At 41.5% G+C, this 26788-nt stretch overlaps 1 protein-coding gene across 4 annotated transcripts in view; it reads right to left on the reverse strand.

Annotated features, from left to right (window-relative positions):
- ESYT2 (extended synaptotagmin 2) overlaps positions 1-26788 on the reverse strand; it is an 81345-nt gene that overhangs the window by 49449 nt on the left and 5108 nt on the right. For 3 of the 4 annotated variants that reach the window (XM_047096990.1, XM_047096987.1, XM_047096988.1), the window contains exons 2-3: positions 3460-3501; positions 2483-2617 (exon numbers count right to left, since the gene is read on the reverse strand). The exons of the other annotated variant lie outside the window; for it this stretch is intronic. In XM_047096990.1, coding sequence (XP_046952946.1) covers positions 2483-2617; positions 3460-3501 — 177 coding nt within the window. The remainder of the gene's footprint in view (positions 1-2482; positions 2618-3459; positions 3502-26788) is intronic. 4 annotated transcript variants of the gene reach the window in all.

Raw genomic sequence — 26788 nt, forward strand, 5'->3', positions numbered from 1 at the left:
TGCGCCTGGCACACAGTGAGTGCTTAGTCAAGCCCCAAGGCCCCTTGTTTCTCCCAGTTTACTTTGATCCTTTCCCTCTACTCTGTCCTTACATGGTTTGAAACGTAACTTCCTTTCTGTTTTTTCTTCATGTCTTATAATTTTTCATTTCTTACGATTTTCACCACAATGGAGCTTTTGAGTAAATAAAAAATACTGGCTGTAGGTATAATTTTAACACCTATTACCTGAGACAGAATCACATGACTGTAAAAAGAAAAGGCAGATTATAATAAATGTCATATTTCAAGGGCCCAGCTGTAACACCACTTCCAAACCTTCTCCCATTTTATCACATTGAGATCACTTCTAGGAAAGTTCTCAATCTCCCATTTGGGCATCAAACACTCAAGCTGAAGAAATACTTTAAGAGTACTACACTTACTGAAGCAGCTTAGGTGCCCTAACATCTCACCCCTCAACTGGCTACAGGATTAAACTCTAAGTCTTTCCTACACTTCCTACTATCTTGGGTTCCCGGCCTTTCCCCCAATGATACTGGCTCAAACATGTACAGACTGTTGAATTACAAAGAACATGGTTCAACCCGCTAGGTTGATGAGTGAAAATGGGGTATAGGTGGCTTAGGATCCTTAGCTTAAATGTCCGCATCAGGTAAGATTCCCTTAGTTTAGAGGTCTGCGTTGGGTGATAATCTCACAATCAGATTTAAAGTGCGTGTAATAGAAAATGAACATAATTCTCCCTAAAACAAACTCAGCTGGGATCAGAATTCTAACTCTCCACAAACACAGGCGTATTATCTGACATCAGGGGACTGGAAACCAGGGCCTGCAAGTTAAATTTAGCCTTTGGCTAAGAAAGGTTTTTACATTTTTAAAGCGTTATAAAAGAAGTTGGGGGGGGCGGGGAGAATATGCCTCAATGGCCCTTTACGAAAAAGTGTGCGATCCCGATCCCTGCTTCAAGTTCACACGGCACTCGACCGTGTAATCGTGCTTTCCTATCTGCTGTGATCCTTTCAGGTCAGAGAAGGTAAAGTAAATACTGAAGGGAAATGTTATAAAGGTGTCCTGTGCAGGCACGTGTGCGCTCGAACAACAGGACTGAGCAGACCCCAGGCTTGTAACCTATTTGGAGACCTCACAGCCAAGAGGAAAAACAGCCCAGCACAACACAGTCGCCTGCAGTGGAGACCCCAGATGCTGAGTAACAGCAGGTAAGATGGAGAGTTCTCTGTAGGCAGAAAATCACTTCTGATGGAGGAAGGTGACTGACGGCCTGGGAGTATAGGATGGGGATGAGCCTGGGGGCACTGATAAACACAACGCAGCCACCAGGTCACCAGGTCAGACACTCCTTGGCCACATTTATCAAATCCCTGAGGGGCTGAAGCACAGACATCTGACCTGCAGCATACGGTGACACTGTGCTCTCTGGCTCTCTGTATGTGCTCCAAATGTGTATACGCCGTGTGTGCGTGTGTGTGCGTGTGTGTTTAAAAATATTACTGAATTCTGAATTTTCATTACGCATATAAAACAATGTTACCTTGGGAAGTACAACAGGAAAGTTATATGTCAATTACACTTCAATTAAAAAAATGTTACACTGAACTGTTACTAATCATTGTAAACACTGACTTACAAAAATAAAAAGGAAGCCTGCCATGAGCAACGAATTTACCTGTTGTCTTGAGGCTTTCACCAGAAGTAATACTAGGAATTAGGAGTTTTTCTTTGTATGATTCCAGTAACAAAAGTTTTCTTTCCCTGCATCAATATAATTAATGTGATTCTACAAGCCTGGTGTTGGGAGTCCTTAATCGTTGTTTTTAAAGATCTTGAGGGGGTAAACATGTTAAGCTTGCTGTCGATTATTAAACTTTTAGTATGAATTCATATATCAAACTCCCTTTCCAACTAGATAAATTGTGAAAAACTGTGCAAAGATAATTCTGACAGAAGGATGTGAGGTAGAAAGAAGCGCTGGGACTGAGAGAAACCAACCAAGGAAACCGAACTGACCAAAGACCACAGTGGAAGAATGAGGGCAAGTGAGGACCTCACAAAAGACAAGGGAGGCCATCCCATGGGAGGCAGACCTGGGAAGAGCTGCAGAGACACCCTTCCAGAACTTCCCCAGGTTGCTTTCTAGAGCAATTTTCTCTAGAAAATAATTGGAAGTAGCTTAATATATTTTTAAAAGTTTTCACAGCAATGTGGGGGGCCTGGGTGGCAGAGTCGGTTAAGTGTTGGACTCTTGATCTCAGTTCAGGTCATGATCTCATGGTTCGTGGGTTTGAGCCCTGCGTCGGGCTCTGCACTGATGTTGCAGAGACTGCTTGGGATTCTGTCTCTCCTCCTTCTCTGACCTTCCCCGGCTTGTGCTTGCCCTCACTTTCAAAATAAATAAATAAACTTAAAAAAAAAATTTTTTTTTAAGTGTTCATAGCACAAGTAAGAATACTTAAGAAACTGACCTGCTGACCCACATCAACTTTTGTGAAACTAAAGGTGCTGAGGTGGGTGTTTGCTCCTCGCACAGCTGGCTCTATGGTTTCTCGAAACAACTTCTCTATAAACTGGCAAATAAAAGGCCACATGTGTTTTACGGTCTGTAAAGAAGAAAGAACTCATATCAAACAAGATGCTATAACACATAAATAATAATGTACTTAAGTCATCATGAAACATTACACCCCTACAGTTTACCAGCATTTTTGAAAATTAAAAGGGGGTTTCTCCTTTTGGTATGCAAAATCAACATGATCTGAACTTCAAAAATGTACAATAAACTACTGACCAACTAATATGTCTCAGGAATTATTCTGGTTAAGCATTCCATTTAAGCATACCAGCACATTTAAAATTGCTAAAAAAAAAAAAATCAAAAAACCCTGTGGTTTCAACTTATTGCTAAAAATGTAAAACCGTATAGGGCTTAATAAAACATTAAAGAGTTTTCTTTAATGATGGACTAACTTTTGGTGCTATAAAAGAATCATTAATCTACATCAGTTTTTACTCTATAGTTCTAAGGATATATAAAATATAGGGATAAAGGAGATCTACTTCAAAGTATGTGATCTTTAAAAATAACTTTTAAAATGATTATTAATCTATTATTAAATTTCTTGAGAATTATTTCCTTTTTCTTAATATTTTCAAAAATGTTGCCTGTAATTATTATGAAATAGACTCGAGCACTAGCTAATCAGGAAAGTAGACACAGGCCAAATACACAACTATGAATATATCACTAATTTTTTCATGTTAAAGACACAGTTTTCACTATTTAGGAATGTATCAGTTATGACTCAATTTTGGGGGGAGCGGAAGCCAACCAAGTCCAAATGAGCTCACACATCGTCAACATCCAAATTCCCAAAAAGGGAAAGATGGCCCCTCACCCTCTAATCCCACGGACAATCTGGTATTCGGTATATTCTACTCTTACCTTATTTAGCCATTCTGCTCTCTCAGTGTCTGGAAAATGAACCTAAGAGAAACACACACACACATGACTTATTGACTCCCAACTGTTTATAAAATGTCACACAGGCTACTGAACACTCTTATTGTTTGCCTACTGTTCACGTAACGCGTCTTTACAATGCCCTGCTCTGAAGCGCGCACAACGGCTTCTGAGGAGACACTGAAATGTGTGACACTCCAGCTCTTTACATCCCAACAACACTTTGAGGCAGAAAAGTCTAATGACCACCAAGGCTACAGTCCCTTCTTTGAATCTGTGAGGCCCCACGGAGAGTGCACTGGAGTCCGGAACATCAGGGAGCGATTCCATGCGATCTCCTCTGTAAGACACGGGCTTCTCCCTGCCATCGCCGGCACTGCCATCAGTCCTCCAGACATCCAGACTCCCAGCCTTCGAGAACCCACCTCTCCCTCCTGCCTTCCTCTTTTGGCCCAAACCAGCCGGCAGATGCGTTTCCTCATTTGGCTCCTCTCACACTATCTCCCAAATGAATACTGATTACAGTCCTCCACGAGTAGGGCCTGTATACTGGAGAGAATGAGCACTTGCAGAGACAGAAATAAACCTATTTAGAAAAAAGGTGGAAAAGTATTTTCTTTGCCATTAAAATAAAACCCCCTTGCAAAGGAAGGCTAAAGCTGTTTCGGTAGGGAGTTCTCCTCTGAGAAATGCTATGTACTCACTCCCTCAAAGAAAGAACAGCATACAGGCCATACTAACACTCTGAAAATGGTATTTTTGGCTTAGATGTACAATGGGTCACAGGCAGCTTTATAAGGGTGACTGAGATGTGGTCAGAGAAATATTCTGATTTCTGGAACTGCCACTCTCACTTTCCTAAAGAAGACAGGCGCAGCAGTCAGTGAAACACAAACCCCGTACCCCACGCTATGGCTGAGAGGAGCTGGTCAGGGAATGTTCTGGTTGTGGGTGACAGGGGGGAAGATTCCCAAGAACATGGTTCTCTGAGAACCAGCCCCACCTGTCGTGCCTGGCCCTGAGGAATACATCACTGAATGGGGCCCAGCAGCAACTGGGTCCTGCCTGGAGGCCATGGTCACTGCACTGTCCCCGCCACACTGTTCCACAGGAGAGGCCATGGCGGGTTCTCCCTGTTCCTCTGTGTCCACAGGCCGGAGCTGCCCACTCCTTCTCACCACAGATTCAATGTGCCTGGACCATGATGGTGGGCTAGAAGGAACTGAAACAACGTTTTCTACATCAGTCAGCTTGAATCCATTCTGGGACCAAACCGAAGGGATGGCAACTTTCCAGAATTAAGAAAAAGGACGACGCTCAAGAAGAGAGATTTGGCAAAGAGAAGTGTTGGCAAAGGTTGCTTAAATCCAGACGACATGTTGCCTGGAGAGGCCTATCTGACCCGAGTGGAACTGTAGTACCAAAGGGACTATACTTTCCGCCAAGAACTAAGACATTTGGGGCTGGCTGGGGAGGGTTGCAAGGCTTGCTAGACTGGGACTAGGGAACACGTGTAACTCGTCCGCAGGCTGTATTCTGCCATTTCTTTACATTATAGCAAAGTAGACCAGGAATGCAACAGGTGCCTGCCACTCCAGAGTACCAGGCCTTCAGGCAGGTCTTCGGCTGTGGTCCAACGCAGCAATTTCTTGTGAGGTTGCCTTCCCTTCTGCCCTTCCCCGCTGAATCCAACCAGCCACACTGGTGACAGAAAGGACCGAAAAGCACGTGCTGAGCACCTATTTGGGGACAGCCAGAACTACTTCACTGTAGATGTGTTCCTCCTCCTATATTTCTAAGTAAACGACACCATCAACAACACCCTCCGCAGGCCTGCCTCTTCTAGAGATGCTGTGACTGCCTCCGCCCGCTTCCCAGGGAGGCTTGGCCTGGTTTCCCAGCTAAACTGCGTGGGGCTACCAGAGCTAAGGACTCACACACAGGAGCTGCGTTTCAATTACCTCACTCGAGACCATAAACTCCTACACGTTTATCAAACAGCAGATCAAAGACTTGCCTCAAATCCTATTTTGCTTTCCAGAGACATCTGTTTCTATTTAGAAAATTACTGAAATTACTGTAAGTTCTTTGGGCTGTACTTTCACGTAAAATGTTATGTGAGGTGTAAAACCTCAACGTAGTGTTGGAATTAGTTTAAAATTCTTTTTTTTTTTTATTTTTTATTTTTTTTTATTTTTTTTTTTCAACGTTTATTTATTTTTGGGACAGAGAGAGACAGAGCATGAACGGGGGAGGGGCAGAGAGAGAGGGAGACACAGAATCGGAAACAGGCTCCAGGCTCCGAGCCATCAGCCCAGAGCCCGACGCGGGGCTCGAACTCACGGACCGCGAGATCGTGACCTGGCTGAAGTCGGACGCTTAACCGACTGCGCCACCCAGGCGCCCCAGTTTAAAATTCTTTATCATTCCACGCTCAAAAGAAATAGCAACTACCCACGACAAGACGATCCTTAGGACCACGTGGGCTTATAGGTGACAGCGAGACTGGGGGATGCTACGATGTCAATGAGAGGGGCGTGCACAGGCGGCCCATGGCATCAGTTCTACGAAGCTTGAACCGCTGCTCTGCTTCATAAAGAAATATTCCCAATGTCAAGTGTCCTTTGAAAACACTACAGCAAGATGAATTTAATCTGCTACTTAAGCATTCCTTTTACCTGTTTTCAGATCTTTTCTTTGCTCCCGAATTTTGCGAAGTGACAACACAAACTGTTCATTTATACCTCATCTCCAGTAAATAACTGCAACTCCATCTGTGAAAACAAGGCCCTTATCTGTTGTGGTCTTAGGCTGTGATGCCGACAATCAGCACCCACAACATACGCTGGAGCGCCCACCCTACCGAGAACATGGCAGGCTCGTGACAGGCTGGCACCAGCACCTCTATGCACAGACGGCCCATGTTCCTCAGTAACCAAGACAGACGTCAGGTCCTGCCAGACACACCTGGGCCAGATGGGCCGCAGCCTTTTTCCGTGAGCAGGCAGTAGGCAGCCAGTTCCTTTGTGCTAACTGGTAGAGAGTCCCCTTACAAAGCCTACAAGTCTCAGAGAAACGGTTTCTCTGCTGTTTAGTGCAAAGGTTTTCCTACTACTCCTCAGGGGTAAAATGTGTTTATAGTGATTCTTACTTTTTTTTACGATTCCTTAGTTTCTTTGAAAAACTGAATTCGTGCTAAGTTCTGAAACCCCGTAAACAGGTATCCTAAGTACAATGCCTCACACAGAGAAAGCTTCGACTAATCTAGATTTTCTACCCACTTCAAAGATGAGGGCCTTGTCTGGGAGTCCACATGCACAAGGCTGAGTGCATGCAAATCTGCAGGCCACACCACCAGATTTTCAGAGTCCACAAAACCAAGAAGGTTAAGATCATAGAATGAGGTGGTCGATAAGAATAAGCTCCCTTCAAAGCCTTTCATATAAAAGGTTCAGAGGAGCAGGTGAAGGAAGGCAGGTGTTGAAGACCTGGTCCTTGGATGGCTGAGGTAACAAATCTCCCTCCACCTGGGTTTCCGGGAAATCTGTGAGGGCACCATCACTCTTCACTCAAACCCAAGTACACTCAAAGTAACTGCCAGGGCAGTATCATGTGCTGCTGTGTGCGTGGCAGGTTCTGTGCTAAGCTATCAACGTACGTTACCTGAGTTCATTCTTACAACAATCTACACACAGGAGCCATTAACTTCCCCAATATACAGGATAGCTACTGACTGGGGATAAAAAACCAGATTTGTCTGCCCCTGCTCCTGACTACTTTATTACTAAAGGATGTTGAAAGTGCTATGAAGACAGTTAATCCACAGAGTCTACTAAATTCTCAGCAGGACATACTCCAATCAAAGAGTAAAGCCTAAACCTCAGATTATATGCCTTAAATTGTATGAAGTACTGGGGCACCTGGGTGGCTTAGTCGGGGGAGCATCTGACTCTTGATTTCAGCTCGGGTCACCATCTTGCAGTGTGTGGACCAAGCTCCCTCTCTCTCTCTGACCCACCCCAACTTGTGCATGCGTCTGCATGCGCCCTCTCTCAAAATAAACTTTAAAAAAACTGTATGAAGTACTAAGTCAGAAGGAGAAAATTTTGTGTTTAATAGTGACCTACTCATCTAGACTCTAGAGGTCAAATACAGTACAAGTCCTGAAACAGCTGACAGCAAAGTTCAACAAGCATGATAGCAATTCACAATAAAACACGATTACCAGACCCACTATTTCTAAAACTAAGAAGCGAGCAATTTAAAGACTGTTTCTATTTAATATTTGCATGAAAGGGCCACGACACTTAAGTAGTAATGATAAAATTTCATATACGTATATTTACCCTGGTGACCCAGCAATCCCATTTCTAAGCAGTTGATTAAATGGGATAAATGACTTCTGCAAAAAAAAAAAAAAAAAAAAAAAAAAAAAAAATGTTCCAAAATGAAAACATGTGCCTTTTCTAACATTGTTTGATTTCTCTAAGTTCACTGGTATTTCTCAAATTAGGTCTGCCAATGTGCTAGCAAACTCCTATTCATTCTGTCACATTTAAAGCCAGAGTAATGCTATAAAGCTATTGTTTCTTTCTTGCAAACACACACCAGTCCCCCAAATTGCCTACAGAATTTACATTTATGTAATAATAAAGCTTCTCTACTCACCATCATGCACCAGGACAGAAATACAGGTTGACTGGTGTGAATTCTGGTTTTGTTACTGCATTTCTGTCCCTGTGCTAGTCTTTAATGTACTTGCACATGTATAGACTGTTCTTGTTGAAGAAGAGGCTGAATGAAGCAGCCGGTTTTTAAGCAGTTACTTCTGGCTCTGGCCTGAGCTAGGGATACGACACAGACTTAGACATACGACCGTCCTTGGGAAGCTCACAGCTGGTGGAGTGGACTGGTGTGGAAAGGTGTGACCACCAGTCTGTGAGAGAAGGTCTGGGGGCCAGGGGAGGATCTGATGCTGCCTGGAAGAGTCCACCAGAGATATGGGAAGAACACAGCATGTGACATGGGTTTGGAAAAATTACTTGGGGTTTGCTATGCAAAGAAGAGCCTAGTCTAAGCAAAAATAATGGCATACACAATTTACTCTGGCTGGATTTGAAGATGGACAGAATGGTAAATGCTGAAGCTGAAAAACCAGGTCAGGAACAGCCTGAAATATTTTCTATGCCATGCAAAGGAGTGTTGATTTTATTCTACAGGCAATGAATGGGTCCACGCTGGAATGGTCAGGAGAGAAATGATGGAAGATTAGCATTCGAGGAAACACTTTTGCAGTGCCCACAGCGTATTCTGGAATTATCAGAAACAGTAGGCAGAGAAACAGCCGCACAAATAAGCCCTCAATATCAGTGAGCTGGCTGGCGCTGAACGTCAAGCCGTCTCCTTGTAGTGGAGTCATCCCAAGGCATTCAATCGTTGAGGTTTTTAATTTATGAGGGATTATTTCAAAGTGCCAAAAAAAATATATCAAAATTGAAGGAAGTCTGTTACTAAATTTTAATTCTATTTACTAAGTCAAAATCTGCTTCTCACTAATACATATTCATAAACATTTGCTTATGTTCTACCAAACAGAATTTAAAGTAGCAAAAACATCGAAGATAAAAACTGGGATATATAGAGAAAATAGAAAACATATCCCTAAATCGCAGAGGAACCCATGAACATGTATCATTTGGTTTCAAACCCTACCTTTGAACTTAAAAAAAAAAAAAAAGCACAAAAAAGCCCTTAAATCTCCTTTATATAAGTCCAATTAAAAAATAAGTTTTCATATTTGTTATTTATATTCTCTACAAACTAGAAATAATCATTGTATGATTACTTAAGTTTTGATTATATTTAAAAGTTGACACTACCCAAGAAATCTTTTTAATCTTACCTTTAAAAAGAACAAAGGCATATTTTAGATTCTAATATAATGTTGATATTACCAAAGTTGTTTTGCTTAAAAAAAAATTAAACCAAATATACAAAGACAGAACATTAATTGTGTGCCAGGAACTCTACAGACAGCCACCGTGTCTAACCCTCACCACACTTAGAACAATGAGTGGCTCCATCTAACAGACCATGAAATAGACTCACAGAGGATGACTAATTTGTTCAAAAGCAGGGAACAGGCCAGAGGGAAGAGACCCAGACTTGAAGGTTGGAAAGTCCTCCCTGTTACACAGGCTGAAGCATAAGGAATGCAGCTGGCTGGAGCACACCTGAAGTTTTCTAATCAAATCATTTTCCCCATTTTTGAACATTAAAAACATAATATGGGCTAATGCTTGAAGTTAAATAAAAGGACTGTCTTTTTTCTTCAAACAGCACTCCCCTTGAAGACAACGTTAATACTTAGCACTTGTATGGGACTTTACTGCTCAATCCAATGCCCGTAGAGGACTGAGTACCTGCAACTCCACAAAAGTACACCAGCGTATAGGGAATCCTTTTAAATTCCACTTGCATTAGCGGGGCGCCTGGGTGGCGCAGTCGGTTAAGCGTCCGACTTCAGCCAGGTCACGATCTCGCGGTCCGTGAGTTCGAGCCCCGCGTCGGGCTCTGGGCTGATGGCTCAGAGCCTGGAGCCTGTTTCCGATTCTGTGTCTCCCTCTCTCTCCGCCCCTCCCCCGTTCATACTCTGTCTCTCTCTGTCCCAAAAATAAATAAACGTTGAAAAAAAAAAAATTTAAATTCCACTTGCATTAGCAACACTGAAACATGAAGTATATGTGCTGTTCACTCCTTCCTTTATTAAAAAAACGTCTAGAATAAAAATCAATACCTAGGAAAGTATGAAGATACATATCTATTACACTGGAAACGTGACTGACTTAATATTTTTAAGTAAAATTCAAAAGATAAATGGGGGCACCTGGGTGGCTCACTTAATCATCGACTCTTGATTTTAGCCTTCAAGATCTCACAGTTTGTGAGATCGAGCCTGTGTTGGGTTCTGCACAGAGCCTGCTTATGATTCTCTCTCTCCCTCCCTCTCTCTGCCCCTCCCCAATTAGTGCAAGTGCTCTCTCTCTCTAAATAAACATTAAAAAAAAAGACAAATGAATAAAGTGATTTTGGAAACCAAATGTCATTAAACTTCAAATAGTAAACTGGCCAATTAAGTTCACCAAACTCATTTATTCACATTCTTTCTCATCCTAAGAAGGATTTGAGCTTCCTCATCTCTGCATAGTCCTTTAGGCACTATCTCAACAAACAAACAAAAACCAAAAGCAAAAACACACCCAACATAAAAAAACTCACCAAATTCTTACTTGGGGCAGTGACTGGTTCCAGTGAAAGAATTCTTTCACTATTTGCGGGAAAGGGTAAAGGAGTTTAGTCCACCTGGTACAGCTGTTCAGAGTGCGCCTTTGGAACCTGGGGGAGGTCCCAACCAGCACAAACCCAAGCAAGGCCTACCTCACCAGCCACCCAGCACAATGGAGCAAGAACCACCACCCAGGGACAATCCAAAAACACCAACCTTCCTACACCACGCAATGAGTTCTATAGACGTCTACAAATTGAAAAAACCTAAGCAGGAGTTTTATTTTCTTATCTAAAATTAACATCTCAAAAACCAGGAACAAATGGGGCAAGACTAGAGCAGAACCACAGGTTCTAAGAAAACATGAGACACCTATACTTTATCTGTTGTATCACAAGAGAAACTCTGTTTTCAGGAAACCTTTTAAAGCAATCAGCACATACCTTTGCCTGGAAGTACTACACCACAGGTTTACTTAAACAGACTTGACCCGCGTTCAAAGAGTTCATGAGCTGGGGAGACACTAACTAAAAATCTTCAAATGTTCACTATTGTTTTGTCTGCATACTGATTAATCTTAAAATCAATACAAATGGAAAGAATCTTGCAGCAAGTTAAAATTACCCAGAAAAAGTCTGGTTAGCACACAAATCAACCAAAGGGAGTCTAAGATTCCAAGGTACAGAACGACTTGGATTTGGAAATGCTATCAACGAAGGCACAAGTATGGGACGCCAGTGCAAGAGAGAGTGTCAGAAACTGTCCTCACTCTCTTGACCTTGGATCAAGTGGACATTTACAATTCCCTCTATGCACTGCTTCCCTATCCTGACAGACACAGCCAATAACCTGTGTATGGCCTGCTGAGATAAAGTGGAGAGGACCTGGAGAAAAGAAAACCACTACAATTTCTAAATACTATATAATTATGATGAGAAAAAAAGGCATTAGAGACAGTACTGAATACTCACATTGGACAAAACTTCCAAATGAAAGGATTTCAAATATTTTCAACTTTAAGTCATCTATCTTGCAGGGTTCTTATTACCTCTTCTTGGTAAACATATCAGGAGTTCTGAGCATTCTGGCAGATTGGCTGCTGAACTTATCAGTGAGAAAATGACTCAAATGTAAATTGGTACCAACATAAATTTGTGCCTCCAATCTTTTTATAAACTTCTTTACCTATTTTCCAGAAGGGTTATCATAAAAGCTACCTCTATATTTCCTCACAACCCCCCAGTTCTAATCTGCCCTTCTCCCACCCTCCCCAGAGCCTCAGTATGCATGCAGATCAGAAAAATTAGAGCCAAGAAATCTTAATAGTTTTTTCCTAAGATACTGGGATTCTTTCTCCTAATAGCTGCTTCTACAAAGAAAGTATTCAAGGTTAAAAACAGGAGAGGGTAATGTTTCTCTCAGAACCTGTCAATCCTGTAATAAAATGTTAAGAGTAGGGTCAAATTTCTCATTTGGATGGTAAAAAGAAATTGCACAAAATACCTCGGTTTATCTATTTCTAGTCCACATAAAAAGTAGGCAAACTAATTCATGCAGTAAATCCACAGTTGTACTTTTCTCAGTGGTCTGTGTCAGCTTTAGGTGGACTTTAATTACTGTGGATTTGATACACCAAAAAGAATGCTACAGTACAAAGACATTAAAATACAGTAACTGAGCTGGAAAATCCACCTGTTTAAAGGCTTTTTTCTACCAAGAAACATTTGCAAAATTCTCTCCTAGGTGCTTTTTGCATTAGCGAGAAATTTCACTAGGGACTGTAAGGAGCACTAATATTCCTTCAGGGCTTACCTGAGACCACAGGTGGTGACTATGACCGCTCCTTTATATGCTCACCACAAATCTATCAGGGTATATTTGTCGCTTTCCTCTGTGGTCTCAAACTCCAACAGTTCGAAATAAGAACTGTCTGCTGACCAAAGGAAGGCTGGCTGAAACTCCAATGGAGAGCCACAGCATGGACCAAACCTCAGCTCCATGGTCTTGAGACTCTTCTGGCTCAAGTAATGGCAGAGTACATGAATGACCACTACCTATTTTTGTAGACCAGGAAACATTAAAATAAAAACTAAAAAGCTAGGTTTATCCCAGCACATCTTCTATAATCAAGCTGTCTAAATTATTTGAAAACCAGTTCTTATTTCTAATTCACTTCATTTCTTATTTCTAAAAGAATAAATACTTTGAATGAGTTTTACTATGAGGCCTTCTGTAATTTCACATAGTATATCTGCCACGTTGGATGTACTATTCATTCATCCATTTATTTCTGAAGGGAGGCTTTAAATTTCAGTGCATGCACATAATGACAGGAAAATTTAAGCCAGGACTAATATTCAATGGTAGAATCTAAACAGGAACACTTTGTTCCTTCTACCCAGGAGAACAATTAGATAGAAATCCCTTCATCAAAATACTAATGTCAAGAGATTTACTTAATGCCTTACAGGGAAGATGCAGGTCTACGGATATTTTCCAAAGACTTGAAACATATTTCAATAAAATTCCAAAGTCATTTAGACATTCTTTCTTCAACTGCTCAAGAAAAGTCATATAAATTATGTCATAATCTTGATTCAGACTTGAGGTTCTGGCATAAATTACATCAATTTTGCAAATTAAAATGAGTCCAAGAATAGGAAACATGTCTTCTCATCTCCTTCACTAAACATTTAAGACAATCTGGTCGCTTTTGGTTTTAAATTCACATCAAATGCTACTATTCAAATTTATCTGCTTATGTTTTGACTGAAATGGACCAGAAGATAGATACGTAATTGTAGCACTGAATTAATTGCACATGTTCTATATACCAAGTGGAATCAACCCAGCTTTGTTCTACTATTAAAGAAAAAAAGGGGGCACCTGGTGGCTCAGTCAGTTAAGCATCTGACTTCAGCTCAGGTCATGATCTCACGGTTCATGAGTTTGAGCCCGGCATCCAGCTCTGTGCTGACAGCTCAGAGGCTGGAGCCTGCTTCAGATTCTGTGTTTCCCTCTCTCTCTCTGCTCCTCCCCTGATCATTCTCTCTCTCTCAAATAAAAAGAAAAAAAACCCAACAATAATAAGAAACTATAGGAGTCTGTGAAGTCACAGTCCCCCTTAAGTACAGAACTGACAGGAATACCAAACATCTACACAAACTCAGAAGTCACTTCATGTTTGAAAATTAACTATAAATTTTTCATTTTCAAGAAACTGGTTTATATATTTCTAAGAGCTTAATTTTATTCTCTCACACAGACAGTATATATTTGAAGAGTTATGAGAATGAAGTCACATACCCCAAATCTACCCATTTTCTCTCTTTACTCCTTTATTAGTATGCAATGGAGAACAGTAATCAGGCACTTGGAAACATTAGGGTTTGTTTCCTAAATATAACAATTTATTTTTACTACATGTTGGAAACCAAGATCCTGATACATGCCTGTTTGTCATTAACTGTGATCGTGCAATACAGAAATACCTAAAAAACCCCAACACCACCTCCCCACACACACGCCTTCAATTTGGTGTTACAGTGATATCCCAGGGAGAAATATCATGGCTTACTCTATTGTTCTTTCTTTTCCGTACAAGAGGCCTAATGACAGGGAATCTCAGGGAAAAAATTACAAACGTTTTTGTACATCTTTCTTTCTTTCTTTCTTTTTTTAAGAGAAAGTGCGCATCTGTGCATGCCAAGTCACGGAGGATAACAGGAAGAGTAAGAGAGAGAATCTTAAGCAGTCTCCACGCCCAGCACAAAGCCTGATACAGGGCTCAAACTCAGAAACCGTGACCTCATGAGCTGAGCTGAAATCAGGAGTCAGATGCCTAACTGACTGAGCCACCCAGGCACCCCTTTTCCCATCTCGTGATCATATCCTGGACTCTCCCCAATTCTCCCTAGAAAACCCACTAGTTTATTCACTATATGTGCATCACTACATACAGAAATGATAATTAGATCACTTGTTCATGCACTATATATGTGTAACTATATACAGAAACAATAACTAGATCCTAAGATCACCTTCAAGAATTTCTCCTTTTGGAATATTACAGACGTTGTAAAAAGCGCCAAAAGGCCCTGTGTGCACTTCACCCAGTTTCCCCAATGGGTGTATTCTAAACAACTATAGTGCACCCTCAAAACCAGGAAGTGGATATGGTTTCTACCATTTATCTATCAATCACCCATCACCTCTCTCATTTTCTATCATCTATGTACCACCTGTCTATAACACAGGTCGTCAAAGTCGCAAAAACCACACACTACCTGACTCTATTTACATGGGCTGTCCAGAGCAGGCAAGTCCATAGAGAAACAAACCGGATCAGTGGTTGCCTAGGGCTCGTGGGAGAGATGTGGAGGGATGGGTATGGAGTTGAAGAGAGGACAAAGTCATTCTAAAACTAGACACTGGTGATGGTTCTATAATACTGTGCTATACTGAAAAGCAATGAAGTGTACATTTTAAGTGACTGGATTGCGTGGTATATGAACCGTATCCCAAATATAGCTGTTACAAAAGAGAAACAAACATACCATTCCCTAAAATACATACTGTGCTACCATACTTCATTTATTTTACTCAGATATTTCCCAAAATAATATCAAAACCAAGTAAGTAACCCCAGAGGCCTAGAGATAAATCAGTAGCCTGAGAGCTCCGTGTTGGTGGATTAACCAACAAACAAGGACACGTTAGTGGTCTACTGGCCCTAAAGGGCACCTGCCCCAATCGCTGGTGAAGAAGGAACATACAGGGGCATGCCATTATGGGCACCAAATTATTTCTGTATTTAAAAACTTGTATATATTTCAGAACTGAAATATTTGGTGAGGCCATAAAGATACATGAATTTTTACTAGAGGATATGCTGTATATTTAACCAATGCTTGTATCTCCCCAGAAAACCCCATTCTTCCACTCCCTCACCCCCTCACTCCTTCACCCTTTCACTCCCTCACCTCTTCAGTCCTCCAGTCCCTCACTGCCTCACCCCTCCAGTCCCTCGCAAATTCTCTTCCTCACCCCTTCACCCCTTCAGATCCTCCCCTCTTCACCCCTCCAGGCCCTCACTCTTTTACTCCCATCCCCTGGTCCTGATTCATTTTTTATTTTTAAGTGCTTGCAGGGACCTGGCCGATCAATCACTGTACTCCCTCACCACTTTGCAGGTGAAGGATCTGAGCCCCATCCAGTTGGTGCCGGTCAGCAGCCACAGAGCTGGGGTCCACAAAGGACCGGCCTCTGACTCTGACTCCACACCCAGAGCAGCACCAGGCAAGCCCCCCTGAAGCAGTGCCCCCACACTGTTCTGTGGGGCAGCCAGACTCCCCACCCTTCCCTACACAAAAATGAGGCTCTCGTGAAAGTTTTAAAATCCATTTTTCTCCTCTACTTATAATTAAAATCCCCAGCGTCTCCAGCCTGTTCTTCTCCTGAAGCTATAAAATGTAAAACAAATGAAAGAGTGTTCATGACTCATAAAAACATAAATTCACTAAATGGTCACATTTATCAGGTACTTCCCACGTCACTGAATTGCCAGATGCCATTTCATAGGTGAAGTAAGTGAAGCCCAAACTAGAATTTTTCTAGAGCGGTTTACGTCAAGCTCTACTGCTTAAAATTTACAAATGGCCTCATAGCTGGCGCTAATAGTAACAGGATTTTCATTTAAAAAGGTTCCATGTTGGGGCACCTGGCTGGCTCAGTCAGCAGAGCATGCGACTCCTGACCTCAGGGTCATGAGTTCAAACCCCACATTGGTCATGGAGACTACTTAAAATAAAAATTTAAAAAGTGTCATTTAGTATCCAAAATATTCAAATAACTTACAAAACTCAACACCCAAAAAAACAAATAATTAATTTAAAAAATGGGCAGAAGACATGAATACATATTTTTCCAGAGAAAACATATAGATGACCAAAAGACACACGAAAAGATGTTCAACATCACTCACCATCAGGGAAATACAAACCAAACCCACAATGAGATACCACCTCACCCCTGTCAGAACGGCTAAAATTAACAACACAAGAAACAACAGGTGTTGGTGAGGATGAGGAGAAAGGGAAACCGAGTTACACTGTTGGTGGGAATGCAAACTGGTGCAGCCACTCTGGGAAATAGTATGGAGGTTCCTCAAAAAGTTAAAAATAGAACTACCTACGACCCAGCAAGAGCATTACTTGGGTATTTACCCAAAGGACACAAAATACTGATTTGAAGAGATACACACACCCCGATGTTTTTAGCAGCATTAGCAGCAATGGCCAAATTATTGAAAAAGCCCAAATGTCCACTGACTAATGCATGGATACAGATGTGGTATATACACGCATATATTACATATAGAGTACGAGGTATATATTTATAATATATGCACACATATACACAATGGAATACTAAGCCATTAAAAAAAGAATGGAATCTTGCTGTTTACAACGTGAATTATGTTACATACGCTATACGGTACTATGCTAGGTGAAATAAGTCAGTGAGAGAAAGACAAATACCATATAATTTCATTCATATGTGGAATTTAAGAAACAAAACAAATAAACGTAGGGGGGAAAGAGAGAGGAAAACCAAGTAACAGACTCTTAACTCCAGAGAACAAATTGATGGTTACCAAAGGGAGACGGGGATTAAGGAGGTACGGGTTGTGATGTGCACTGCGCGTTGTACGAAAAGTGTTGAACCACTAAATTCCACACCTCATACTAATATTACACTGTATGTTAATTAACAGGCATTTAAATAAAAACTTGGGGGAGAAACCCATATACATTTAAAATATTTACCTAAGGATACATTTTGAAATAAAATTAAACAAAACGTGACACCTAATCCCTTTCTGCCGAATCTATTTTCCCATCCCCCTTCCAAATCGCACTCAACAACAGAAAATATTTTCCTTCGAAATTTTATAGGGCAATCAATATATGAGGAGTTCACAAATCTAGTTTTCCTTATAAATAACGTTAGCTTAAAGCTGAGGAGTACTTTGCAGCAGACCGATTCTGCTGAGAACAATTAGAAACATGCTCATGCACACGTGCTCACACCCTCACACGTGCATATACATTCCAGAAGATACTGGAAATCTGCCAAGGCACGAAGGCCCAGAGGGGCTAACATGCAGGGTAGAAGGCACTACGGTGGGGAGCTGACCATCTGAGACTGTCTTCCCCCCAGGGATGCGGTACAAGAGGTTGAGAAAGGGGCTGAGAAGCAGGGAAGCCACAGAGTTAACGCAAACACCACAAGACCAGAGAGACAAGAATTGGGAGAGCTGGGTCGGCTGAGCAACGGACTCCAGGATCTGAGATCCTCAGGAGGGGGAAGGGAGCTTATCTGACAGTTTCACCCATGAGGTAGCTGCCAAACTCTTAAGCTACTCAGGGCAAGAAGCTAGCCTCTAGCAGGCAAAAGAGCTTGGCAGGCTCCTCATACTGAGGAAGCAAAACCGGGACTCTGAGGGTGACTGAAGAGGGACTCAGTCAACACTGCGTGTCTTCGGGGCTAAGCCTGAAAGCGCATGAGAGCAGACTAGATGAGAGCGGTCCGCAACTTGCCCTCGGGCTAACTCAGAACCTTGTTAGATTAAGCTGATCTGTTCCCACACTGCCCTAACTTAGAGGGTAGGGGGAACCCTCTCCGGAGGACAGGAACAGCATTCAGAGCTGGGATATACTGTACACATTTACAACCAGTTCTGAGATTGCCAACTTTGGGATGTAAATATTTCCAAACGGCCAATTTCAGGCTAAGAAAACTCACTAAATGTGGAGTTGGGAAGTTAGTTATCGTGGAAATGCAAACCAACCCACAATGAGACACTTCACATCTACCAGGACGGCTATAATCAAAAAGACAAAAACTAGCAAGTGTTTGTGGGGCGCCTAGCTGGCTCAGTCAGCGGAGTATGTGAATCTTATCTTGGGAGTCTTGAGTTCGAGCCCCATGTTGGGCATGGAGATTACTTAAAAGAAAAAAATATTTTGTTAGTGCCCACTGGTGACGGTTAAAAGCTGAATAAAGATTAAAAACAAAAACACAAGTGTTGGCAGGTATGTAAGAGGAACTGGAACTTCTCCGCCCTGTTGGTGACAATGTAAAATGTTCCCATTATTGTAGAATCGTTCGGCAGTTTCTCAAAAACATGAGCCCAGCAATTGCACTTCTTGGTACACACCCTCCCCCTGCAAACTGAAAACAGGTATTCAAATAAAAATTTGTACAGAAATGTTCACAGTGCCATTCACAATAGCCAAGAGACAGAAAAAACCCCAACGTTCATCAATGGATAGGATGATAAACGAACAGATCAACAAATTGTGGTAGGTCCATATAATGGAATATTATTCCCCATAGAAAGAAACGACACACTGCAGGGTAGAATCTTTAAAATATTATGCTAAGTGAAATAAGCCAGACACAAAAAGTCACATATTGTAGGATTCCATTTTTAGGAAATATTCAGAACAGGGAAATCAGAGACAGAAGCAGTGGCTGCACAGGTGGGGGGACAGTGATGTAAATGTTTTGGGATCAGACAGAAGTGATAGGTGCACAACACTGTGAAGGAACTAAATGACACCGAACTATACATTTTTTAAAAGTTAATTTTGTTATTTGAATTTTATTGCAATCAAAATAAAGATAGGAATTATCAAGCCAGGAAAAACAAGGAGGAACCTTAGATACATATTGCTAAAGTGAAAGAGGCCAATCTAAAAAGGCCACATACGATATAATCCCAACCATCTAGCATTCTGGAGAAAGCAAAACAACAATAAAAAGACCAGTAACCACCTGGGGGTTTGGGAGAGGGAGGGAAAAACAGAGGGATTTTTAAGGTACAGGAGTTTTTCGGGCAGTGACTCCTAATGTAAAGTATGGATTTTAGGTAAATGAATCAACAGTTTCAGTAACTGTAACAAATATGCCACACTAATATCCTGGCTCCCAAGTATCCGGACATAGGTAGTGTTGTCAGCTCAGTAATGTCGCCCCCCCCCCCGCCGCAAAGATATATATATATGACGCGATCCCTAGAACCTGTGAACGTTGCCTTATGTGGCAAAAAAAGGACTTTCAGATGTGACAAATTAGGGATCCTAAATCGGGGAGAGTAGCCTAGATAATCCAGGTGGGCCCTAACGCAATCATAGCATCCTTCCAGAAGGCAATGTGATGATGGAAACAGCTGCTGGCTTTGAAGGCAGAGAGGGGGCCAGGAGCTCAGGAATGCAGCCCTAGAAGCTGGGAGCACAGCCCTGCTGACCCTTTGTCTCAGCCCATAGGGACTTGTGGCTTCCAGGCTTGTGGAAGATAAATTTGTGTTGTTTTAAACCACCAAGTCTGCAGTTATTTGTTACCATGATGCCAGTGCAGGCGGCAAGCAAAGATGGGCTGTAACCCTTTCCCTCCTGCTCTGTTCACTATGAAATTACTATCTATAGGTGATTCCTTTTAAACTACTTCATATGCATAGCAAGATTCACTCCTTTATTTCCCCCAATGTGAAACAGCAAGCTGACTCAAGCTATTACATAAAATCAACACTTTGTATTAAGTACTGGATAGATTTCATGATCTTTATATACATGAAAAAATAACTAGAAATTATATTGTCATTTACAGTTTGGATTACATTTGGGCTTTTCCTTTTAAAAACCCAGTACTCAGGGGTACCTGAGTGGCTCAGTCGGTTAAGCGTCCAACTTCGGCTCAGGTCATGATCTTGGCAGTTTGTGGGTTCAAGCCCCGCATCTGGCTCCGTGCTGACAGCTCAGAGCCTGGAGCCTGCTTCAGATTCCGTGTCTCACTCTCTGCCCCTTGCCGGCTAGCACTCTGTCTCTCTCAAAAAATAAATAAACATTAAAAAATAATAACAAAGAAAAATAAAAACCCAGTACTCAGGTAGTTACTTAGAAATTGTTAGCAGATCTTATGTACTCACTGCTGGGCATTTAAATATTTATAGCACAAATGAAATACATTAACAAACTCAGTAGGCAATTCACTTCAAATATTTACAATGGCAACATCGGCATTATGTAACAATTTACAAGCTGAGTGTAGAAAGTCCTAAGAAGACAAGCAATTGGTAGTTCACTGTTCCAAAAATTCACTAGATTTACCGAGTAAACTGTATAGAAATGCATTCTGCAAGACGCTATAGTGGAATATAAAAAGCCTTGTCTTCCAAGTCCTATGCTACACACAAGTACACCATAAAGCAGATTTAATTAAATGCTTTAACAAATACGTAAGTAAAGTTCAGGAAGAAAACAGAAGATAAGAGTATTACTCTGATCAATAATTTTAGCAATTTGATGCTGGTATCTCAGAATATGAGCAGCATAAATGAAAACCAGTATACCACATACTCCAGTGCAGTATTTATGGGATGAAGCAAGTTGGACATTCTCTTGTCACATCACTGGATTTATCTTGTACAGTTCTACCTTATTTTGGGAAACCTAAAACATCACCCCCGAGATGCAAACAGAAGGAAACAACGCCACAGATAATACAGGTTAAACTATTAATTTAGTTTAATTAATAAACTAAATTAATAATTCTGGGTCACTCCTGACCCAGAATAGGAGTGCATTTTCAAATCCCCACTTTGGTCACTAACCAGCACAGTTTCACCAGAGGAAGGAAAGGAGTGCTAGAATGAACAAAGATTCCAAGATGACACTTCAGAATGGAACTACAGTATACACTGCATCAGGGCAGCTGCGGAAGGAGGGAAAATTAACCTTGTCCTCAGGATAGTATTTAAGGAAGCAGCAGCAAGGATGAGGGTTAATAACATAGGTTCCTGGGCTACCATTTTAGGGATATACAGAAGACAGAAATTATAAGTAGCACTTCTGACCTTGAATAATAACAAAGCATTAAGGTAGATAAACTCCTAGCAACAAAACCAACAAACCGCAGTGAAACAGAAACAAAGAGAAACTCCAGGTCCCTTCTGCCCTCTTCTAGCTGACGTGGGGGAGAAGGTGGTAAGGTGGGTAAGTGGCCCGGCAGCAGGAAACTGGCAGCGACACCAGGGCTTCTAAAAGGGAGCATCACTCACTCAGATCACTAACTCAAGGGCAAAGGCACCACTGGCCGCCACTGCCCTGCCAGGGCCAGCATGGCCCTCGGTCTTTCCTCATTCCAGCCTCATAACCACATCATGGGTTCTTGTTTCATGGCTCATTTCAATGTGTATCTAATGATGAGGAAACTAAGGTTCTAAAAGGTGTGACTGACTTCCCCAAGTGTACAGAGTCGGGAGGGGACTGGACTCAGACGGGAACCCAGAGCTACCAGGTCCAGAGCCTGCTTCTCCAGTGTGCACCTAAGCCACAATGCCATCACAAGGGAGACCGGTGCCATGAGGGCAGCCCATTCATCTGCCAGTGGCACACACCAGTCAGCGACCGAGGGCTGCCAGGCTAACACTGGTCACATGGCTAAAGACACAAAGTCAATGACAATCCAGCAAGTCTCAGCAATCTCCAAGGAGCCATCATGACACTGTACTACGTGAAACCACTAATCCAGTTTAAGATATTCCTCCTGTTCACAAACTTTACTATCCCAACACAGCACAGAGAAAGAAAAGCTAGTGAAGCTGAGACCCCTCCCATGTCCGGAGAATGCTTTTTTTCTGAAGGTTATTCACGTAAGAGGGGATCTGGATGAATCAACTGTGCATTTGAACATCAACATCATTCAAAAATAAACACTGCCCTCCAAAGTCAGACTTTTGTCTATAAAATTATCATGCTACTCTCATGAGTTCAAAAACAGTTCATATTCTGGAACATATCTGGCAAACAGCTCAAGCAAATAATGTTTCAGAACCTGAAAAGAGCAGAATATTAAATACATCTCAAATTCCAGTTTTATTTTCTCAGCATGTAATATCTAACAATCTTGAATCCAGAATTTATCAAATACCATCTAAATAAAACACAGCATCCCCGTAAAATAGGTAATATTGCAATAACCAAAGACGTATTTCGAATAACGACATGATGTCCACAATGTAATGCTCAATGAAGGAGGATACAACACATACATGTATATCCATATACATCAGAGATTCAGAAAATCATCAAGAAGTTAGTAACGGTCCTCGCTAGTTTGCAGGATGCAGGTGACTTTTTCCTCCTTACTCTTCTCCAAAGCTTGAAATGTTCTACAGTGAGGATGCCTTCTTCTTTTAGAAAGATTATATGTTTATGAGAAACAAAGAAAAACATAATTGTGTATTCATTAAAAATGGGTAAGAGAGGCACCTGGGTGGCTCAGTCGGCTGAGTGTCCCAAGTCTTGATTTCTGCTCAGGTCATGATCTCACAATCCGTGGGTTCTAGCTCCACGTCAGGCTCTGTGCCGAGTGTGCAGCCTGCTTGGGATTCTCTCTTTCCCTCTCTCTGCCCCTCCCCTGCTTACATTCTCTCCATATCTCCCCCAAAATAAATAAACTTAAAAAAAAATAGGTAAGAGGAACTTCATTTAGTGATTGAGCAAACAAAAAGAACTTTGAGTTCAACTACAATGACAGTTTTGCAAATAATAAAAAGGAAAACACAGTGTGAACTGTCAGATTAGTATCTCCACACTTGCCATTTGCGTGGCTGTCACCAATTCCCATGTGGTCACCAGGACAGCACTGCTCCTGACACACAGAGTGCACTCAACATGTGTGCTGTTACTTTGCTCAGATACTCTGGTCTGCACACCCTGCTGTAATCCATCAGGTGCTGAACTGTGGGTTGCAGAGGTGTCCACCCTGAGTGATCATAAAACTGCCTTTTGCAAAGCAGGCAAAGACAACAGAGCATAAAATTGGAAGTACAAGCATAGCTAGATCAACAAACCCTAAAGTTTTAGTCCTCATCAATCAAATCTTTGATTTTATTAAAGACTCTAGATGTTACCTTAGTAAATGTACAAAATGTTCTAAATGGCGTAATTTTTTAAAAAAATGAACATAACACCCCACCAACAGAAAGACCTGAGAAAGGTCTGCCTTTCCTTTTTCCATACAAACTTAAGAGTCAAGAAAACTTAAATCCTAAACCACATTTTCCTGAACAAATGATTTTTAGTATGGCTCATCATAAAGAGAAAAATTTGCAATAACAATCCCATTCAAGGTTGTAATTTTCCATCAACTACTATTATGGGTGATTTGGAATTATGAATGATATTTTTAATATTTTTTTCCTGGATTAAGGAAACGAGTACCTATTACTTTCACTTAAAAAAAAACAAACTACAAATGCATACTATGACTAAAACTAGGATCACATATACACCTGTATTCTTACCAATGGGTATATTCTTGAGTTTCTAAGGCCTGTCTTACTCACGTTTGTTTCTAGCACCTTAGCAGGAGCCCTGGAACATAAATGTTGGTTGAAGTTAATAAATGAATCCATACAGGCTCTTTTCTAATCCCCAGGCATAAATCAAGCTACTTCCTTAAAATGTAATCTCTAGGAAAAATTCACAAAAATAAATGGGTTTCCTTAAAAAAATAGGACTTTTTTAATGCAAGAAAAATAAATGAAAAAGGTCAGTGACAGGGAGAAATAGCACAAGAAAACTCACAAAGAAAACATGTTTAATGGAAAAGTGATGGCACACAAAAGAAACCACTGATACTGTTTATGTAAGAACTATGCCCCACCCAATCCAAAAGAACACAAGGTGACTCATTACTTAAGCACAATAAGACCGTTAGAGAGAATGGTCTATTCAAGGAAGGTGGGCTGCACTTCCAGCTCCCTCCAGGTAAAGTGCTCAGCAACCCAACAATAATCTTGCCTTGTTTTTCTGGCAGCTGAAGAGAATTCCACTCCACTGCACAAGAGCTTCCATTTTCTGATTTCACAAGCTTAATTCTGAATACATCACTATCTCCCCTTCCTCCAATGCCAAAACACTCTGAGCCTCAAGAGCAGTATTTATGTCTATGCCTAGCACAGGCTCCCTGTGAACTGGGAGATCTGCCCTGAGAACGGGGGACCCCGGCTGGAGCACATCTACTCCTCACCCCTGACCCCATAGCAACTGATGAGCCTCTACTGCCTTCCATCACCTTCCCACACAGCTCCCTCCAGATGGGACAGTCCAGGTGGGCTCTGATGTTCCCACCACAGGATATGCCTGATTTCCCACTTGGGCGCTGTTAGCTTGCTATTCCCACAGAATATAATGCCATGCCCTTCTATTCTTAAATGTCCATAAATATGTCTATACGCATGTCTATATGCACCACTAAGCATGGCACTGGGGCCATCACATCCTGCCTCCTATCTACCCAAAAGATAGCACACACATAAAGGCAAGATGACCTCTTATATTTCTGCATATAATAGGTCCTCAGATCTTTAAAAAAAATTTTTTTTAACTTTATTGATTTATTTTTGAGATAGAGACAGAGTGGGAGTGTGGAAGGGGCAGAGAGAGAGAGGGAGACAGAATCCGAAGCAGGCTTCAGGCTCTGAACTGTCAGCATGGCCCGATGCGGGGCTCCAACTCACGAACTGTGAGATCATGACCTGAGCCAAAGTCAGATACCCAACCGACTGAGCCACCCAGGTGCCCCCGGATCTTTAAATGGATAAAAGGAAATTCACCTGAGGCAGCACTGTGTCATGGATCTAAAACAGGTAATGATTTAGCAAAATATAATAAAACGCAAAAGACCACAAAAAAATTCATTCTAAAATCATGCTACGATAAAATGAATCTAATATACAACAAACCATTCTATACCCTAAAAGTCTTAAACATACATAAGTATGTATCAATACCTTGAATCAAAGGAGTTTAGAATAACAGAAAACCACACATTTAAGCTATTTATATCTTTGAAAGATGACTTCTATGTCATTCAATCAGAATTTATTTAGACATTCTGGTACCAACGTTTACAGTAACATTAGGGTCAAGGTAAGAACATTTACCTCCCTAGTTATCATTCTTAAGTCTACACTGTTCATCAAATATTCTCTAAAAATGCCTCCAAATTTAAGTTGGAACAATAATTTTTACAGCTGCAACAGTTTTACACTATATTGCACACCTGAAACTGATGTAACACTGTATGTTAACTAGAGTGGAATTAAAAAAAACTGAATAAAATGTAGAGTCACAACACAGTTTTTAGTCGGAATTCCACAAGCAAGGACGTATGTATGGCTTACTCTGTATTGTAACTAATTTTCTTTTTCACTTATTTTTAAAAGTTTATTTTTTTGAAAGAGTATGTGAACAGGGGAGCGTGGCAGAGGGAGAGAGAGAACCCCACAGGCTCTATACTGCCAGCAGTGTGAAAAATCTAAATTATTTAGATAAATAGAGGCTTGAACCCACAAACTGTGAGATCATGACCTGAGCTGAAGTCAGACACTCAACCGACTGAGCCATGCAGACACCCCTATTTTTTTTACTTTAGAGAGAGACAGTGTGTGTACAAGAGAGAGCAGGGGAGGGACAAAGGGAGAATCTTAAGCAGACTCCACGCTCAGCACACAGCCTGACTCGGGGATCCCACAACCCTGGGATCATGACATGAGCAGAAATCAAGAGTCAGATGCTTAACAGACTGAGCCACCCAGGTGCCCCTGATACTCTTTAATAGCACTACTGAGATATAATGCACACACCACGCTGATATAGGAAACAAAGGCAAATGAAAAATTAAATTTCCTTACTGACTACAGCCCATTGACAAGTCCTTGAAACAGGTAGGGTGACATTCCTCCAGGAATTCAATGATGACACTTCGCTAAGGGCAAAAGGTTATCTTAGCAGACTCCCCAGGATCCTGCAAGCCTACTCTAACATAGAAAAATTCCTTTGGAACCCTCTTTTATCACCACCTTCCCCACCCCCCCAAGATACATGTTGCCAATCAGCCTCCAAGCTCATATAGCCCAATGATGTACATCTGAAGGGTTTCAAGACTGAGTTT

The sequence above is a fragment of the Lynx rufus genome, unplaced genomic scaffold (genome assembly GCF_022079265.1).
Source record: "Lynx rufus isolate CCGP_SWC_20201006 ecotype Redwood Valley unplaced genomic scaffold, mLynRuf1.p SCAF_4, whole genome shotgun sequence".
NCBI classification, from domain to species: Eukaryota; Metazoa; Chordata; class Mammalia; order Carnivora; family Felidae; genus Lynx; species Lynx rufus.